General features: G+C 38.7%; 1 protein-coding gene across 3 annotated transcripts in view; it reads right to left on the bottom strand.

Moving 5' to 3' along the window:
• Positions 1 to 18315, bottom strand: part of mrj (DnaJ heat shock protein family (Hsp40) member B6 mrj) — a 33137-nt gene extending 14822 nt beyond the window's left edge. For 2 of the 3 annotated variants that reach the window (XR_012966272.1, XM_076183009.1), the window contains exons 1-2: positions 18175 to 18315; positions 4092 to 4292 (exon numbers count right to left, since the gene is read on the bottom strand). Coding sequence is in view for 2 of the 3 variants with exons in the window: in XM_076183009.1 (XP_076039124.1) it covers positions 4092 to 4280 (189 nt within the window). In the remaining variant the exon portion in view is untranslated. Of the gene's footprint in view, positions 1 to 4091; positions 4293 to 17831; positions 17983 to 18174 lie in introns of those variants that run through there. The other variant, XM_076183016.1, reaches the window with a different exon arrangement.
• Positions 18316 to 19866: the final 1551 nt, after the last annotated feature.

Below are 19866 nucleotides of genomic sequence, written 5' to 3'. Positions count from 1 at the left end.
GATGTGCTATGTTTGTGGAGGCTGCAGAAGTATTTGTGTGCCTCTCATGTCAAGGTGGTCCTTGATTTTAAGGACTTTCATTTCATGGTGTAAATGGTCTGTAGGTGTTGTATTTGTGCAGCCTGTACTTGTCTTAGGGTTTTGTTTTGTATTGTCTGAAGGGTGTTGTGCTGTATTTGAGATTAGGGGCCCCACACAGGTCTCACATAATTCATCACTGAATGTATACATTGTTTGTATACGGTAGTATTAATTTCTTTGCTTTGTCCAAATGTTGTTCTTGCAATGGATTTCTGCACATTAAGAGCAGGTTAGGGCATCATTACTTGTGGCGAAGGTCAAGGGGATGGCGGTTAGAATCGTGCCAGTGGTGAAGTTGAACCAAGGGCATGGTTCATTAAATTCCACGCTACAAAGTCCTCTGTAAGGAGCACCATCCAAGCCTTCTGATGGGTGGAATTTGTGACATTAATCCACCACATATCATGTCTAGGTGTGCAATTGGTCCTTATGTTTGTGATGTGTCTGAATGACATGGATTTATCATATGTTACACATTACACCAAGAATCTTGGGTGTATGTGTGTGTGGTATGATTTACCTAAGTGTAGTATGCTGGACGGGAGCAACACTTGTTGGGTCCAGTCTCCTATTTTCTAATATAACTAAACTCAAATTCATGTACAGTTCTAACTTAATCTATATCTTAGATTTCCAATTATTATATTTAGATTTGAACTAGTGTACCGTTTGAGCTTGGGGTATATCACCTAAGCTATTCCTCTTGTTTATACATCTATATGGAAAACCGTTTCTTCGCATCCTTTCGACATTCCAATTTACTTCCATGACCTCTTAAAGCCCTGCCATCTTTAATCAGATCTCTTCTATCAATGCAATCTATCTCCTTTAGGGATCTGAATACTGTAATCATGTCAGCTCTTTCCCTTCAATCTTTCAAGGTTGGCAGACCCAGTACCTTCAGTTTTTCCTCATATGACTTATCTGCCATGCTGGGGACCAGTTTGGTTCCTGCCATTTGTATTCTCTCAATCTTGCTTATATCCTTCACCATGTGGGGACCATACTACTGATGCATATTCCAGTTTTGGACATATCAGGGTTTAGACAAGCTTTTTCGTCATCTCTTCATCCATATAATGGAATGCCACTTTATTCTGCAGTAGTCCCACAATCCAGCTGATATGTCTGTCAGGTATTTGTGTTCTGCTGTCCAATTGGTAAGAAGTGTGGCTGTAGATTTGGTTGAAGCTATTTTAAGTATGGCAGTGTCTTCATCGTGGAACCACCCCCAACCAGACACAGCATACTCCTGCCACTGATCCCCATCTTCAGTTCCCTTCTCTTGCATCTGTTTTCTGCACTCTTTGCTTATTTTCTTGTTCATTTTTTCCTATATGCACACACTATCTTATAATTTTTTTATCTAGCCTATCCAACAGCTTTTCCCAAACCCTGCCCCTTGCCTCACCTCCACATTGTTTAATCCAGTCTTATATTGCTTACCATATTAACCACCATCTCAAACACTAAAGGAAGAAATAGACAGAGAGGAATGAAAAGCATAGGAAAGGAAGACTGAGGTACAACAAAACAGACTTTACAAAACTAAAGACATTCTTCCGGAATGCAAACTGGGAAATATTTTACAGGGAAGAAACAGCAGTGGAAGAGAAATGGAATATACTGATGGAAAACTACAATGAAGGGGTAAACAGGCATGTACCAAGACAAAAGCGAGAGAGAGAGTACATTAAATGTTGGTTCAACAAAAGATGCAGTGAGGCAAAAGACAGAAGGGACAAAGCTTGGAAAAAGTGGAGAAAAGACAAAAAACAAAGCAAATGGCAAATTTATGTTAACTATAGAAATGAGTATGTTAATGTGAGAAGAGAGGAGAAAAGGAACCATGAGAAGGATATTATAGACAAATGCAAAGAGCAACCCAAACTATTCTATCGGTATGTGAATGGTAAACTTAAAAACAAACAGGAATTGGTGAAACTATGCCAAGGAAACATAGAATACACAGAAGATTTAGAGATGGCCGAAGTCATGAACAATCACTTTAAATCTGTTTTCACCAGAGAGAAAATACCAAATTGTGACATAGACAAAAACAAGAAATCTCCCCTCATGAATGAGTTTACAGCATCACTAAAGGAAATATCAGAACATTTATCAAGGCTGGATGTCAGAAAATCACATGGCCCGGACGGTATTGCAAATTGGATTCTAAAGGAGTGCAAAGAAGAACTAACAGACAAAATACACATCTTAATAAACAGCTCACTCAAAGAAGGAAAGATACCCGAGGACTGGAAAAACGCTAACATTGTACCAATACACAAAGGAGGAAACAAAGAAGAACCCACCAACTATAGGCCAGTATCACTAACAAGCACCATAGCCAAAATTTGTGAGAAAATAATCAAGAATAGATGGGTAAAACATCTGGAAGACAATGACATATTAAACCCAAGACAATTCGGATTCAGACAAGGAAGATCATGCTCCACAAACTTAATATGCTTTTACTCAAGACTAATAGACATAGTGCAAGAAAGAAATGGATGGGCTGATTGTGCATTCCTAGACTTGCAAAAAGCCTTTGACAAAGTACCACACAGAAAACTACTAAAAAAACTGGAACACATAGGAGGAATACAGGGAAACCTACTAAAATGGATAGAGGACTTTCTGACTGGTAGAAAGATGAGAGTAGTGCTCAGAGAAAAATATTCAGACTGGAAAGAGGTGATCAGTGGAGTACCGCAAGGATCTGTGCTGGCACCAATAATGTTTGCTATCTATATGAATGACATGGATGAGGACGTGAACTGCTACATGAGCTTCTTTGCCGATGACGCCAAACTGCTAAGGAAAATAGAAACTGATGAGGACTGTGAAGCACTGCAAGAAGACCTAAATAGGGTATGGAACTGGAGTCAGAAATGGGAAGTGGACTTTAATACTAAGAAGTGTAGCATAATGGAGTTTGGAAAAAGCAAAAACAGAATATCAGGAAAATATACAATTGGAACCAAAGAAGTAAAGAAAGTAGGATCCGAAAAAGATTTGGGAGTAATTATCACGAACGACTTGTCCTATGATATACAGATTAACAAAATTGTCGGGGAGACTTACAACTTGCTAAGATCAATAAAAGTGGCGTTTACATACTTGGACGAAGACATGATGAAAAAAATATTGGTTACATTGATAAGGCCTAGATTAGAGTATGCAGCGACATTGTGGTCCCCCAGTACCAAAAAGAATATAAAGAAAATAGAAAGAATCCAAAGAGCAGCTACAAAAATGGCACCTGCACTTGCAAACCTATCATACGAAGAGAGATTGGCTAAACTGGAGTTACCGACACTGGAGCAAAGAAGAGAGAGAGGTGACCTATTGACCATCTACAGAATCATGAAAGGCACAGAGGTACTCGATAGTGAGAGCTTACTTAACTGGGACAAAAGAAACACAAGAGGACATGGAAAGAAAATAAAAAAACATAGCTATAGAAGAGAACTGAAGAAAAACAGTTTTCCTCATAGAGTTTTGGACACTTGGAACAAACTGGACAATGGAATAGTATGCGCAAAAACCATTCATGAGTTTAAAAACAAACTAGACACTGCAAGATACAAAGGCGGGACATCACGAGCATAGCTCCCCTTCCCGCAAAATACAACTAGGTAAATACAACTAGGTAAATACATACTGTACACTCTTCCTTTCTGCCTATCTTATTCCATATTGCTCAATAGTGTCACAGATACTATCACTCCTCTTTGTGCTCATCCCCAAACAACTTTCTCAACACTTTTCATTTCACCTAGATATATACTTAGGGATTTATCAAGAAAACTGAACCAGAAAGAACAGACACACTACCAACATATGGCTGCTTTATACCAGGCAGATTTTCTTTAACAACTGTGTTGTCAAAGAGCTAAAAATGATTTAAATTTCATTTCTTTAATGAAGCATATATAACATACTCATACTTTGGTGTTTGGGCAAATTTGTGCTTGAAAGACAAATCCAGAGAAGAGACAACTTACCTTCCTCTTTTTCTCATCACTCAAGACTTCATATGCCTCGGATATTTCTTTGAATTTCTTGGTAGCGTCATCCTGATTGTCAGGATTTTTGTCTGGATGCCACTTGAGTGCTAACCGTCGGTATGCTTTTTTGATATCAGAGTTGGTGGCAGTTCGGCCAATTTCCAAGACCTTATAGTAGTCAACCATTGTGACTACGTCCTGAAACAAATGATAATATGTGTCATTAAATCAAGAAGGGATCACAGTAAAGATTATACACATCCCAAATGGCATTTTCTCATCCCTAATAATGGTATGCCAAGTCAAGCACTCCCACCCTATACCCATTCCTTCTCCCTCCAATTTTCCACTTCATGGGTGAAGGATCATGTCCCTAGCCACTGCCCAGATCAAAGGCAATGCAATAAGATAACTATACCCACATCAGGGTTCTGATGGCATGTCACCTGCAGTCAATGCTTTTGGGATTGTTTTAAGTTGCCCCATGCACCCGAGGCAAACACTTATCCATTAAGAGTAAAATATGTTGTAAAGATCAACAAGTCCTGCCCACAATGACAAAATCAAGAGTGGAATTGTCATAGGTTTTTTCCTGAGGGCATACAGAATATAGTGAGGATTTCATACAGGAAGAAATTAAGTACATATTTGATGTTTTCAGAAAACTACGTTATCCTGAAGGGTTATTAGCCAGGTTAAAAGACAAGGCCTTGAAAATAACAAAAAGGAGAAAAAGTGACACATTGGAAGAGATCAAGAATGACAGCAGTGGGTTCTTGTCTGTCCCCAATTCTAGACTTGTGGGTGAGATGGGACAGTTTCTCACTAAAGCAGGGTTAAAAATTGCTTACAGTACTGGCACCAGGATAAATGATATTGTAATAAACAGAGGTAACAAGAAACAGAAAAGAACAGCGTAGTTTATAAAATACCACAAAAGTTCTCCCATTAGTTATTATGGAGACACTGGCAGAAGGATTACCACCGAACTTCTAATTCTTTAGTGGTCCACCATAACAACATTGTCCACCTACCAGACTGAGAGAAAACAGAGGTGCTACATAGAGGTCTACCCAAGAAAGGACAATTGAGGAATATATATCAGTTTGCATCCATGTAACAACCACCATGATGGATTTGTCAAGTTAGTGAGGATAGCAAGCCACTTGGTTCTTCATGAAGCTGAGCGGAGGTGTGGGAGGAGCGATGGCCATCAGGGAGGAACAGGATAAGCTGGGAGTATTTAAGCTGTTATTTCATTTCTTTGTGTATACTCTGAAGAAGTCCTAGGGCGAAACATCAGTAATAAAACTACAACGGTTTTTGGAATTTACCTCACCACCCTTCCACTCACTCCTGAGTAACCATGTAAAGATAAGCTACCCCACATATTAGCTTGCAAAGAGTAACCCCAGAAAAGAGCTTGTAAGTATAAACCACTCCAACAACAAATAATTGTTAGGCTAGGTTGTTTGTTAAAATTAGCCAAAACCCCAAATATCAGCTTGTAAAGATAAATAACCCTCAGCTACTCTGGGGTTGCGGATCTTTACAACGTCCAAAATATCTGCTCGAAGGAATGATGACTGCTTTTGAACTCTTGCTGAACCTCCTTTCTGCTGCTCACTTGAACATATATTTTATCACTTTTCTTTCTCTGATCCCCCTGTGGTGGTGGGGGTGAGGAAGAATGCTGCCACTGTATTCCTATTCATCATAACACGCAACTAAATGGGATGGGGAGAAGAGATTTGGTATCCAAAATCATATATTCTTTTCCCTGCAAAACATCAAGGCATAAGAGGGTCTGGGAGGAAGAGAAACTATAACATACTGGAAGTTTATAAATTGTTTTCTCCTAGTGAAGAATTATGTGGATAGGTATTATAAACATTTCCATCCTAATGGACAAAATTGTGTCCCTACTCAGAGTTGTTTTAAGGTTCATGGTATTGATTTAACTGGGAGCACCTGTATTGATGTGAAATATGGTTTATGCTGTGGAATTGTCTCCTGTAGAAAATTATGGAAAGACAATAGGGGTACAGTACTACCTCTCATTAACGGACTAAAAGGGGGGTTGTTGTTGTTGTTGTCGTTCCCTAGACTGTCTGTCCGAGCAGTCCCGTCTCCCCAAGGAAGGCCACAGCCGAAACTGGGTTTTCCCCCAAATCCTTTATAGAGTGTATGTTGTGTTGTTTGCGTGCATGATTGTGTATAATGCAGTCTTCCATTATGTGTTGTATGGTATGGGGTGAAGTGTTACATCCTGGGCAGCTGTTCACAACACGGTCGTCCAGCCTCTTCTGGTAGCTTAGAAGTGCTGGGTGGTGACCACATCGCAGTCTGGCCAAGTGGACTCTGTCCTTTCGTGGGAGAGAGGATTCAGAAGGGTGGATATCAGGGGGTCTGGCATGCAGCAGTGTGTTGTCTTTCAGTGTGTTAATGGAGCGGTGAGTGATATGATTATGAATATGTTTCCGGAGGCTGGTATTTGGTGGTTGTGGAGGAAGAGAAGAGAGTATCTGTGCATAATAAAGGTCTTTGGGTGTAGTTTTAATGTTTCTTGGTGTGTGTGGGTGTTCTGCTATGTAGTGTAGAGGGTGTGATGTGTTTGTGGTGGCTGCAGCAAGTGTTTGTGTGCCTCTCATGTCGAGGTGGTCCTTGACTTTGAGGACTTTTGTTTCATGGTGTAAATGGTCTGTAGGTGTTGTATTTGTGCAGCCTGTAATTGTTTTTAGGGCTTTGTTTTGTATGATTTGAAGGGTGTTGTGGTGTGTCTCACTGAGATTAGGAGCCCATGCAGGACTCGCATAATTCATCACTGAGCGTATGCATTGTTTGTATATTGTTATATTAGTTTCTTTGTTTTGACCAAATGTTGTTCCAGTGATTGACTTAAGTGCGTTAAGTCTAGATGTGCATTTGTTTTTTATGTTTGTGAGGTGTTGTTTGAAAGACATGGATGTATCGTACGTTACACCAAGAATTTTCGGTGTGTTTGTGTGTGGTATTAGTGTTGTTGATGTAGAGATGAGGTATGTATTTGTGTTCTTTTGTCCAGTTGGTGAGAAGTGTTGCTGTAGATTTGGTTGGAGCTATTTTGAGTCTGTTTGTGATGAACCATGTGTTGAGTGTGTCAAGGTAAGGCTGGATTATTTCTGCAGCTTTGTCTGTGTTACGATGCGTGCATGTGATTGTTATGTCATCTGCGTACGAAGATATTTGTATTTCTGAGGTGTCTGGTGTGGGTAAGTCATGCATGTATAGATTAAATAATGTGGGGGATAGAACTGAGCCCTGTGGTACTCCGTTCTTAATGTTTCTGATGTGCGATGATTGGCCATTATATGACACATGAGCATTCCTGCCTGCCAGATAATTGGCCAGCCATCTTTTGGTGTTATTGTGCATGTCTGTGTTATATATTTTATTTGTTAAGTTGTGGCGGGGGATAGCATCAAAAGCTTTACTAATGTCCAATGTTATAAGAAGTGTTCTGTGGTGGGGCCTATCTGAATTGATGCCATCTAAAATTCTTTGTGTGAGGTTTGTCAGAAGAGTGTTTGTGGAGTGTAGTGGCCTAAAACCGTGTTGTGAGTCAGCAAGGGGAATATATGGTGTGACAAGTTTAAGTATTAGGCGTTCAATGACTTTAGAGGGGGTGCAGAGAAGTGTGATTGGGCGGTGCGATGTTGGGATTGTTGGGTCTTTGTTCGGTTTTGGAATGGTGATTATTTTACCATGCTTCCAGATGTCGGGTATAGTGTTGTGTGAATAGCTGTAGTTTGCAATGTTTGTGAGTGCGTGTATACCTTGTGGTCCAATGTGTTTTAGGTGGATGTTGCTTATGTTATCAGGGCCACAGGCAGATGAGTGCTTGAGATTATGCATTATGAGTTTTGTCTGACTGTCTATGAAGGGTGTATAGTCTGAGTCTGTGGGGAAGTCTTTCTTACGTCGAATGGTGCGTCGGTCGTCAGGGTGAGATGTAAGATGGCTCGTCTATGCAAAATGACGTATGAGTGCGTTTGCTTGTTGTCTGTTTGAGGGTAGATTATCTGTTGTGATTATTGCTGCGCGAGAGCGTGTAGTGTTAGTGTTGGATAGTGTGATGCTGTTGAGTGTTTTGTACAATTTGCTGGTGTTTGTTTTGTTTGTTAGGAGGAGCTAAAAGGGGGGTAACAGTGTCCGTTGATGTGAATGATCCGTTGATTTGGTGTGGTTTTTGGGTGGCATAGTGATTGCACGCACTAAACAACAGCACCAACACCACCAATAACACAGCGAAAACACCGCAAACACAGCTAATTAATGTCCGTTAATGAGAGGTAGTGTACTAGAGTTTCACCCAAAATTTTGTATAACTGTTGCTTAAGGGGGTAGGTAAGGGGTTTTCAGGTAGTTGCCGGAGGCTGCATAGGCAAGGCATTCTAGCAGAATGCATTGGGGTAACGCATGGACCAATTCACAAGATGGTTATGTGCAAGATGAGACTGTCTGTCCTGTTCTGAAAGTGTATTAGTGGTATCTCAATGTGTTACAAAAGTGGGAAATCACCAAAATATATAGTTTGAATGCATTTAGGTGGTTTGACAGGTGAAGGGATAAAGTGTGGGAGAGAGAAAAAAAAAAAAAAAAGCATTTTGCTGCAAAAGACAAGTCCTCTGATGGTATTTAGAACTAAAAATCTTGGGTAATACATGTCAGGGTCAATTTTTTTTTTTTTTATATAAAAGTCTAGACGGAAACTGGTAGGCTGGGTTAAGGGGGTACGCGACACCTGGGGGGGGTGAATTTGGTCAAGATATGGCATTTTTCAAAACTGTGTTCAAAATGTTCGTATACCACTTAGAAATAAATCCCGACAAATAATTTTCCAGCCGCGCGCAATTTAAAGGTCCTGGGTGAGGATTAAAGGGACAGATTTAAAGGCGCAACCCACACTAGAAGGAGGCGTGCCATTTAGGACCTTCAGGCGCAGCGAATAACGTTGAAATTTGATTGAATTTACACTCGCCCAGTGTATCAACGGCCAATACGATTGTGGAGGGGAAGGGAGGAAGGTGGAGGGAGAATATTTTGCCAACTTTGTGCGAAACTAAGCGTTAGTTACCGGCTAGCTCTGAAAAGGGAAGTACGCATGTCTCATGAGCTCTCATTGCAATCTATTACTTTAGCTAGTACATATTACTCTTTAGTACAGTCATCATGGGTAGCAAAAAGAACAAAAGAACATCACAATGACAAAAAACAGCAGTTAAAGATGGCAAGCAGTCAAAGACGACTAAAGATCTCACCACCTCTCACTCCACCACCGCCCTCACCTGCACCTCTGTGACGGTGACAGAGGTAAAGGACAACATTAGACTAAACAATTCAAAGAGGAAGATTAAATCCAAAGAAGAAAGCAAGAGGAAAAAGATCAAGGCTATACAGGAAGAAGAAAGAAGAAGGGACATCATATGATGCTGGAGGGGGTGCCCTACCAACATAGATTGGCGAGGGGAATCTGATGAGGAAAGAGAAGGCGCCCACTACTGGAAAATAAACCTCTTTCCAATGATTTAGATACCCTGAAGACCCCCAGCAGAGAGGTTTCATATGAAGAAACCACCAAAGGTGCAAAAAAGCAACTTATATGATGATGTCGTCTGTGTGTCGTCACTACTGTGACATACTTATACTTTAGTTTTTCAGTATTTAAAGTACTTATAATTAAAATGTTGATAATTTTTACTGTACTTACTTATTATATAATAAGAATTAAGCCATGAAAAAATCAGTCAAATTGGTGAAACTATAAGCAAGTTACAGATATATTCATATTTCAAGTTGCCATATCTCCGTTCGATATTTTTCTACTTTTTTTTTAATCATAAAAAATCTAATATACATTAGATTTAGATGAAACTTACAGGGAATATTACTTTTAGTAACTGCTAGGGCCGATCGTTCGAATATTTTGAATAGGATGAAAGAGTTCGGAGTAATAATGGAAACGAGCAAAAAAAATGTATTTTTCACGATTTTTGCCAGCCATTAAAATTGAAATGCCTGTATGCAAAAGTATAAAGGAAATTGTTCAATTACTCAATGAACGGCCCTAGGTGTGCCTACTGACTAATCATAGCCAAAATATAAAACAAATTGGTCCACGTATTATGGTGCTGTGCACTTTTAAATGTCGCTACTGGTATACGTACATGTGTACATACATCATTCTGCTTCACCTAAAATGTAGGCAATATGGATACCTATTTACCTGAGAAGTTTCAGCTCTTTACTCTAAATATTTTAGAAAATGACCTCCAGGTGTCGCGTACCCCCTTAAGTGTGAGAATGCATTTTCACAATGGGACTGCAGTAATGATTGATGCCTCTGGTATGTTGTTCAGTTTTTGTCAGCAGCAATTATTTCCTTGTGTCAGGGGCTGGGCAATTGCTACTGCACTGCCATGTATTGGTTTGGGAGTAACCTCTTCATTCCATTCATGGGGTGAGGCAGGGATGCACCAAATAGGATTCTGTTTTGTAGTTCTTGCAATAAGTGACCTTGCTACATGGTTCCTCAGCCTGGTGAGAATGAAGGTTTGTCTAATTCTAAGGCATTTTTTCCAGCTTCTTCCTCATGTTGGATGAGCATAGTGGATCTTAAAATAGGTCTGCTTGTTTGTGGAGGTTGTTGCCAAGTTGTACTGTCCACTCAGTCCCAATACACAGCAACCACTAGGTCTGTTGCATCAATGTTACTTTTAAAAAAAATTCTTGTCTAAAATCTGTTTGCTCTGACACGTCAACCCTGTTCTCACCCTAATCCAATTATATGGTGATTAATGATATGAGGAGTTACATTCATGGATAAACTTGCATTTCTATTAGCTAAACTCAAACATGAGGGACAATCTTTGACATCAATAATCTCCCCTTATATGGATCAATCTATTGCTTCTTATGTCTCAATTTAGGTTTAACCTCATCAACATTAGTCAAATCCTAGTGTGCATTGTAGGCGGCCTGATGCACAATGATTCGATGATGCATCAATATATATTATGTGAAGTTACAGCTGTAATGCTCATTATTTCACTCCGAATGTTGATAACCACAGAAAACGCAATCAACCCTGTTCACGTAATACAGGGGTCACTCAGCTACAACTACAAAATAAATATAATCAGGAAGCCAATGCCGACATCCTTGTATACCAGCTCACACCTCATGATGCTGACAGCTGCGTCATCGTATGCTAAAGGTTAAGAAGTTAACAGGTGAGAACTGGTTTGCCAACAAAGTGGTTAACAAATGAAATAATCTTGCTAACCATGTAGCAAGCACTAAAACAATTATTTGTTTTAAGAAAAGATTTGTTATAAATAGGTATGAAAGACGGTAAGGGTCATGAAACTGCTTAGTGTAGGCATTATGGTCTCTTGCAGTCTCCTATGTTCTTTTGCAGGAGACCCACAGCTCCCCGGTAAACAGCAACACTGTATTTTGTTTGGGTCCAACTACTACAAGGGAGTGCAAGAGCATGTATTCAGTGCCTGCTTTGTGATGGTTGCTTCTGTGGTAGTTAATTTTTCTTGCTTGAACTATTGTGTTGGTATTATTGCCTTGGCATAGGGAGTTCAGCTGAAGTGACTGTTTTGGGATTGAAATGTGAATGTGTTGTGTGGTGCAGAAGGAAGGCTGTAAATGTTTGACTAGCACGAGTCATTTTTTTTTTCCCAGTTGGTTGTGCCTATGTAATATAAAAAGATGTTCAAGTAAGTTGAGGCCCCTTAATATTTTATAAAAAGGATTTTTTTTTATATGCAATGTTCTATTGGGGTGATTTTATTGTACCTTATTGTTGTTGTTGGAATGGGTGGGAATGGTTTTTATGCCTTTGTTTTGTGGCTACCTCCCTTGTAAGGGGGAAAAGGCCTTTGGTATATGTATGTATTGTTGTTGTCATTCCCTTGACCGTCTTGCTGAGGAATTCTGTCTGAGGAATGCCATGACTGGAACGGGGTTTTCCCACAAATCCCTTATAAAGTGTACGTGTTGTTGGGGTGCATGAAGTAGTTTTTCATAGTGTGCTGCATAGTATGGGGTGAAGTGTTACATTCTGGACAGTTATCTGCAATGTTTTCATCCAGCCTCTTCTGGTAATTTAGAAAGGCTGGATGGTGGCCACACCTCAGCCTGGCCAAGTGGACTGTCCTCTCAGGGAAGAGAATTCATTTGGATGGATATCAGGGGGGTCAGGGGTGCAGCAATGTGTTGACTTTCAGTTTGTTAATAACAAATCTAATCTTGTGGGAGTGTCATCTCCTCTTACCCGTGTATTTACCTAATTGTAGTTACAGGAAAGCAATGCTCATGGGGTCCTGTCTCCTATTCTTTAATTTTCTAACATACCTAGACTCAAATTCATGTAGTCCCAACTTAATCTATATCTTTGATTTCCAATTATCAAATTTAGATTTAAACTCGTGTATTGTTTGAGACTGGACTATATCACCTTCTAAGCTATTTCATATTTTTATAAATCTACATGGAAAAACTGTATTTACCTAGTTGTATTATACGGGAAGGGAGCTATGCTCATAGTGACCAGTCTTTGTATCTTTCAGCATAAAGTTTGTTCTTAATTCTTGAATAGTATTTGCACACACTGTTGCCTCATCCAATTTACTCCAGATATCCACCACTCTGTGTGGGAAGCTATTCTTTTTCAGATCTCTTCTACAACTATCCTTCTGCATTTCTCTTGTCCCACTTTAATGAATCATCTCTATCTAGGACTTCCATTCCTTTCATAATTCTGTAAATAGTCAGTAGATCTCCTCTTTCTCTTCTTTGTTCCACGGTTGGTAGTTCCAATTTGGACAATCATGTCAATTTGGAGTGTTGGGGCCAGCTCTGTCATTGCTCTTTTTATTCTAATTTCTTTATATTCTTTTTAGTACTGGGTGTTCATAGTGTCACAGCATACCTCATTCTTGGTCTTATCAGTATAACTAATATTTTCTTTACCATTTCCTCGTCCAAATAGTGAAATGCCACTTTCATCGACCTTAGTAAATTGAAGGTTTCTCAGACTATTTTGTTGATACGTTTGTCTGGTGACATGCCTTTGCTGATAATTACTCCTAGGTCTCTTTCCGAGCTTGCTTTTTTTTTTAACTTCCTCTGCACCAATTTTATATTTCCTCTATATTCTATTTTTACTTTTTCCAAACTCCATTTCTTGATGTTAAAGTTCACTTCCCACTTTTGACTTTATTTCCAGACTTTCACTCTGTGTGGGAAGCTATTCTTTTTCAGATCTCTTCTATAACTGTCCTTCTTAAGTTTCTTTATGTCCTCGTTTTTCTTGTCCCACATTAGTAGTAGTCTCTATCAAGAATTTCCATCCCTTTCATAATTCTGTAGATGGTTAGCTAATCACCTCTTTCTCTTCTTTGTTCCAGAGTTGGTAGATTTAGTTTAACCAATCTTTGTTTGTATGTAAATTGGAGTGTGTTGGTCTCATCTTTGTTGTTGCTCTTTGTATTCACCTTGGTCTTTGGATTATGTGCTGGACTTGTGATCGATAGCTATTTCCCTCCAAGAAGAGAGCTCAGAGCTCATATGACTGATCTATGAGTAATGCTGTGACCTTACCTGTACACACGCCCCCAACTACCCACCCATGAGAGTTGGAGTAATGACTCGAGGTGCAGAGATACTGAAATTATTTCAGCCCTGGGCAGCAATCGAACTTGGACCACCGTAGTGACAAGTCGTGTGTGTGTGTATTTACCTAGTTGCATTTTATTGGAAGGGGAGCTATGCCCATGGTGTCCTGCCTTTGTATCTTGCAGTGTCTAGTTTGCTCTTAGTGTGTCCGTGAGTGTGTGATTCATCATGGTCTTGGATCACATGTTGGACTCAGTTATTGACCTCCCAGATGAGAGCTTAAAGTTCGTATGACCGATCTATGGGTAATACTGTGACCTTACACAGACACACACCCAAATCCCCCCCCTCCCCATGACAGTTGGAGTAACACTCTGCAGCGAAGCCATACCGAAATTATTTCAGTCCTGGGCAGGAGTTGAACCCGGACTACTGTGTGTGTGTGTGTGTATTTACCTAGTTGTATTTTGCGGGAAGGGGAGCTATGCTCGTGGTGTCCCGCCTCGTGTGTATGTGTGTGCGTGTTGTCAATATAAAGGTGCATTATGTATTTGGGTTCTGCTGTGTATCTTGTTATTGGCAGTGCTTTGTTGGGTGTAGTTTGAAGGTGCACATTTGTTTTCTCAATTGTCAGGAGCCATGCTAAGCAAGTTGATATGACTGCGGTTCTCCAGAACCATTTGTTGATTTCTTTCTACTGACCTAAACCTGTACTTGCTACCGATTTTTTTTTTTTCATTGCCAGGTCTTTGACGTGCGGGATGGAGGCTACGTGAAAGTAAGGACCAGGAATTTTGGGTTCTCTTCCAATAGAAAGATTTGGCCATTGAGCATTTTTGTTGATGCATAGATGCCTGGAGTCAGCATTATTACTGATAATTTGTCAAGGAAATCCTCTACTATTCCCCCACTCCTCCCCAAGAATTGTTCTTGGAGATTGAAGTATCAAGTTTCTTTTAAACACATACAAGTACCTGTTCCTTCCTGAATGCCAAATAGCTTAACACAAACACTCTGAAGATGGGCTTCCTATCACCATAGACTTATTCTGTGGGTCTGCCTTTGATGGTACAAGACTGTTCATTATTATTATTATTATTTTTTTTTTTTAATGGTCTGGAAGAATTTGAGCCATAGTACACTCTCCAGAAGATATAATGGTACCCCCTATAATCCTTTCAATGTGTGCCTCCTTTGTTTCATCAGATGTTCCCTTTTCTCCTAAGCCTCTAAAGTTGTATACCATTTCCTTAGATCTAATCTTTATATTATCTCCAGTAAGTATACAACTTTGTTCTTCTTAATCTTCAGTACATGGCAGGTTGAAAACTTGGGTTTCCTTCTCCCTTGCTCATATACACCATAACATGAAAGGATTTAATCTTCTTGACTATGATTACATACAACACATCTAGTATCTTTGCCTTTGTCTTTCAATTGCTAGCTGTTTGTTTTGGAATTAAACCACTTCTGAAGCTGGTCAATTTTCATCAGATTTTAACCACTTCAGTAAGAGTCAAATTCTTGTGCACAGTATCGGCTGATATGGATGATGCATCACACTACTAACATTATAAAATATAAAGTCACTGCTGCATTACTCATTCTCTCTTATGGAGTAATAATACAAAATTATATATATAAATAATCAAGATGCTGACATCTGCATCCTCATATAACTCGTGCACCATGACGCCTATGTGGGCCTCATGGTACCGAAGTGGTTAACTTCTTTACATCTGCTGTTGGTATTCTGGCTCTGGCTCCCATTCCCAATCTTCACTGTCTAATTCTCTTGATCTACCATTTCCTTCAAATCACCCCCCTTTCAACATTTCAGATATAATTTCCAGTTTCTTTCACCAAATCTTTTGTAGATACCAACCTTCCAGTCCTTCGTCTTTCTTATTTTCTTTATTAGTAAATTGGAATTACCATATATACTTTACACTCTTGTATTCATCACTAATCCACTTTCCTTTTCATTCAACATTTCCAATATATTTTTGTTTCTTCTGATCTTACAAGGGCTAACCCACTGTCAGCCAAGAACAGGCAAACAATTTAAATCCTTTGACTAAATCCTGGTGTATCAAATGTCTATTATGTCATGTCACTAATTCAAAGTTCTTGATGCAATACATCCCTGCATTGTACCACAATTGATCTTCATTTCTTATTCATGTTTGCCATCTTTTGTGTTGTCACCATCATACATATTTAGTATCACATTTATCAGGTTATGTACTTTATGATCCACCATTGTTCTTACAAGCTCTTGACTTTTCAGCAAGTCATCTGTTTTTTCAAAATCCACTGCCACCATAAACAAGCATATTCTAATTTCAAATAATTTTTCCACACATTTAAAAAACCACCAGGTTTTCGTGAAACTCTTTAATAGCCCTCATCACTCGTTTTACTACCTATACCACTTATAAGCACTGTAACTTAAATTTTGTTATCTATAATCCTTGGTCTTTCACTTCACATCTTCTATCTTTCCTTATCCTGGACATTACCCATAGTGTTCTTACTTCACATTTGTCCTTTTCATATACACTGGTATGCATTTACCAACATAATTTTTTTTTTCCATTGGAGAATCATGCCGAATCCAGATGTGACAATTTATCAGCCATATCAAGTAGCTTATTGGCCCTTCTCAGTCCTCAGCATATCCAACACATATGCCACAGAGACCCACAGCTCCCAGGTAATCAGCAACAGCTACCAGATTTACAAAGGTCACTAAAGGAAAAACAGTTGTCTTGGTATGGCCAGGGTGGGACAGTTTAAGATAAGATGTTCAGTTTCTGAGGCCTGGCCTGTGTTGGTATAGTTTTTTTGATTCTGATCTGGATGCTGCTGTGCTGTAATTCTTGCTTCTCTTTGGAGGGATGTTTCTGTTGGGCTGATGGGTGGTCAGTCTTCAAGTGCTTGTTTTGCAAGCCAAGTGTGATTTTTTTGTTCTAAATGGTTGGCGGTCATCATGTGATGTAACAATAAGTAGAGTTAAGGGCTCCTGCACAGAATTGTGCGACTTTTCCTTTAAGGCTCTATGGCAAAATTTTGGTTTATGTGATGTATTCTCTTGGGGTTAGTTTTGTGCATCTTGTTACTGTTCTAAATGCTTTACTTTACAAAGTCTATAAGAAGTCTTTGTTTTCCTTCCTGTTGGAAGTGATCTGGTAAACATTTCAGATAAAAATATACATTCATGTATACCAATTATCACAAAATCCAAATCTATCATTCTTAAACTGACAACGGATTGACAGCTTATATCACTAATGAAAAGAATTTCCATCAAGACTCTTTATGCATTCTACATGGGCTTTCCCTGTTTACAAACAAAGACTGCTTGTACAAGTCAACAAGATGACATCAACCAATAATTCTACCAAATAAATGACTACCATAAACATAATGTAAATATTCCTCAAAATGACCCACAAAATATTCAAACGCAAGTACATGATTGGTATTTTAGCAAGTACCTAATAATTCAAATGTACTGGAAGTAGATTGTCTTATTGAAGGGAACAAGTTAATATTTTTGGCTAGCATTTAAAGAACCAATGGGCTTGTTCATTGGCACTACACAATGTTCTTGTGCCCAGTTAAATATTTGTAGACAAAGTTATACATTATTTACATGTAAATTAGCTTATAAAAAATACATACAGTGGATGAGGTGCATTACTTTCTACGCTGTGCTTTTTTCCCTCAGTCTCAAATGTAAAAATTCCAAAAATCACCCACCCTACAATTTTACAGATTAAATATATTGATAAATAATTCTTCATTCACAGGCCATAAATCTTGCCAATAATTATGATATTTTTTAGTATTTGTTCATCTAAGGAATAAAAACCACTTCCTGAATATAATAACATAGAACCCTCCATTTCCTGTATACTAAACAAAATCAGTCCATCCCCGTATGTTAGGCTTATTTTACGAATGAGTTTGTATTTGTAAATCCTCTTGAAAACAGACACTATCCCATCTTTTATAAAACTGAACCCCGATAATCAATCACTTGATTTATCCAACAACACTTACCCGAAATTATCACTTAAGAAAAAAAATACATAAAAAATCTGACAATGGAGTCTCGACTATCCCGCGACCATTTTGTTAAATATCACTAGTGTGTTATGCCAAGGCTTCTGAAACATTCCATGTCAAGTACGTATAGTCTAATGTTAATGAAGGGACTGATATCAGATGGTAAAGCACGGAAGACCCGAGTGATCTAGAACTTCCAACCTCCTCCATACTCCACCACTGCAAACAGCACAAATTATTATATTTTTCCTCTTATTCTATGTTATACCACAAAAATACATTGTTCTATGAATAATCTGTCAACCTCTGACTGTCCAATCTATATATATGTACTTACTTCAGACGTAAAAACTAGCCGTCGAATACAATGTTTGCGTTAGAACGAGGCAAACAGCTGTTGGACTGAGAACAGAATGCGCAGCACAGGTAGTGGGGAACGATGTGTTGAAGCTGCCAAGTACCACCAGATTGACAATTATTTAATTGTAAATTTGCAAAACATGACACAATACTTTTAAAAAGCATTCAAAATGTACTTCCTAAAAACAAACAATTTGACAAATATAAAACCAATAGCAAATTAGACAGTTTTTATCTTGCCCATATTCTAACTAACAATTTTGTGTCTGATACACTACGCGCATTCTCCAAGGATAAACGGAAAATAACCTTATAGGCATTGTCTCTACATTTTCCTCTTCCCAACAAAGAGACTGAATGATAGATGTTGAATGAATAACAACAATTTTCGAATATCATTATATATTCAATGACATTCTTAATTTGGTTATTTCATACAAATAATTCACACTGCAATTTTCCCGAATGTTATTGTGTCATTTATTTGAACTGATGAAATAATAAATGAATAGGCAAAGTATCAATGTGTTGTAGGGCTGACGGATCGAAAGATGTTAATTTCAGCATTTATAACTAATCCACGAAAGTATCAGAATCACTTGTAAATATGCCATACGAGTGGTAATTAGATGAAACGATAGAAAATAATTGTCTATTAAATGCAATTTTAAGAAATTAGGGCTTATACAACCTGGATGGAAAGGTGTTCCTCTCAAAATGAAATGTCAACAAAATAAAATGAGAGAGAATACACAACGGTCGGCAAAGAAACATAAGTAACCTCTCACGCCCTGCCCAATCTTTTCTTCCTTCTAAATAACTACTGTATTTCATTGAAAGCAATTTGTCAGATAGACGGAGGACAACTTGAGGGCTAAAAGCTACGAGCTTTTAAGGTAAGATGTGTTCAATACAGGGATTATTTCCACCACAACGACTGCTTGTACTTTGTAACTTTGTTATCGAATGCCTTTGGCACGAAACCGACACATTTTAAACTTAATTTATAACGTCAGTATGTGAAAGAAAGGTACAGTCTTCTCGAAAAGGTCACCTAGATTTATTTTCATCAGATAGGAGTTTCTTGTTTAATTATAGTGGTCACAGCGTCACAATGATCTACATATTCTTTCTTCCAGCTCACTTTGTTCAAGTATATGTATAAAACGTAGGTGAAACAAGCCACCCGTGATTGGTCTGGGGAAGGAATAATGTAGTAATTTGGATCCGTGGTCAAGGTAACTTGTTTCATATAACCACTTGGGCTTCCGTGTTCGTAAAAGACTTGTCCTAGGACGAACTTTCGTCAAAGACGATGGTCAAACAAAAGGCAAATGAGAATATACGTTATCAATGAAAAACCCTCAGCCCCACTGTGACTGGCAACTGTCCTCTGTTCCTGTGGTCAATTCTTCATATATATATATATATATATATATATATATATATATATATATATATATATATATATATATATATATATATATATATATAAAGTGTACGATATACAATTGAAGTTGATAGAGACATCTGGTGGATGGGAGGGGGTTGACGGGCAATGGTTGAAAATGGGCAGCTACGATGTCCATCTTAGAGGACCACCACGTGCAAGTACCCTCCATTGTCCCCTCCCTCCATCCAATAGCTATGTGGGTTAGAACGGAGCATC

This window comes from Oratosquilla oratoria, chromosome 1, assembly GCF_046742065.1.
Source record: "Oratosquilla oratoria isolate Oo_2021 chromosome 1, ASM4674206v1, whole genome shotgun sequence".
Lineage (NCBI taxonomy): Eukaryota > Metazoa > Arthropoda > Malacostraca > Stomatopoda > Squillidae > Oratosquilla > Oratosquilla oratoria.
Note: the sequence above shows the minus strand (reverse complement) of the source record. Positions and strands in the feature narration are given on the sequence as shown.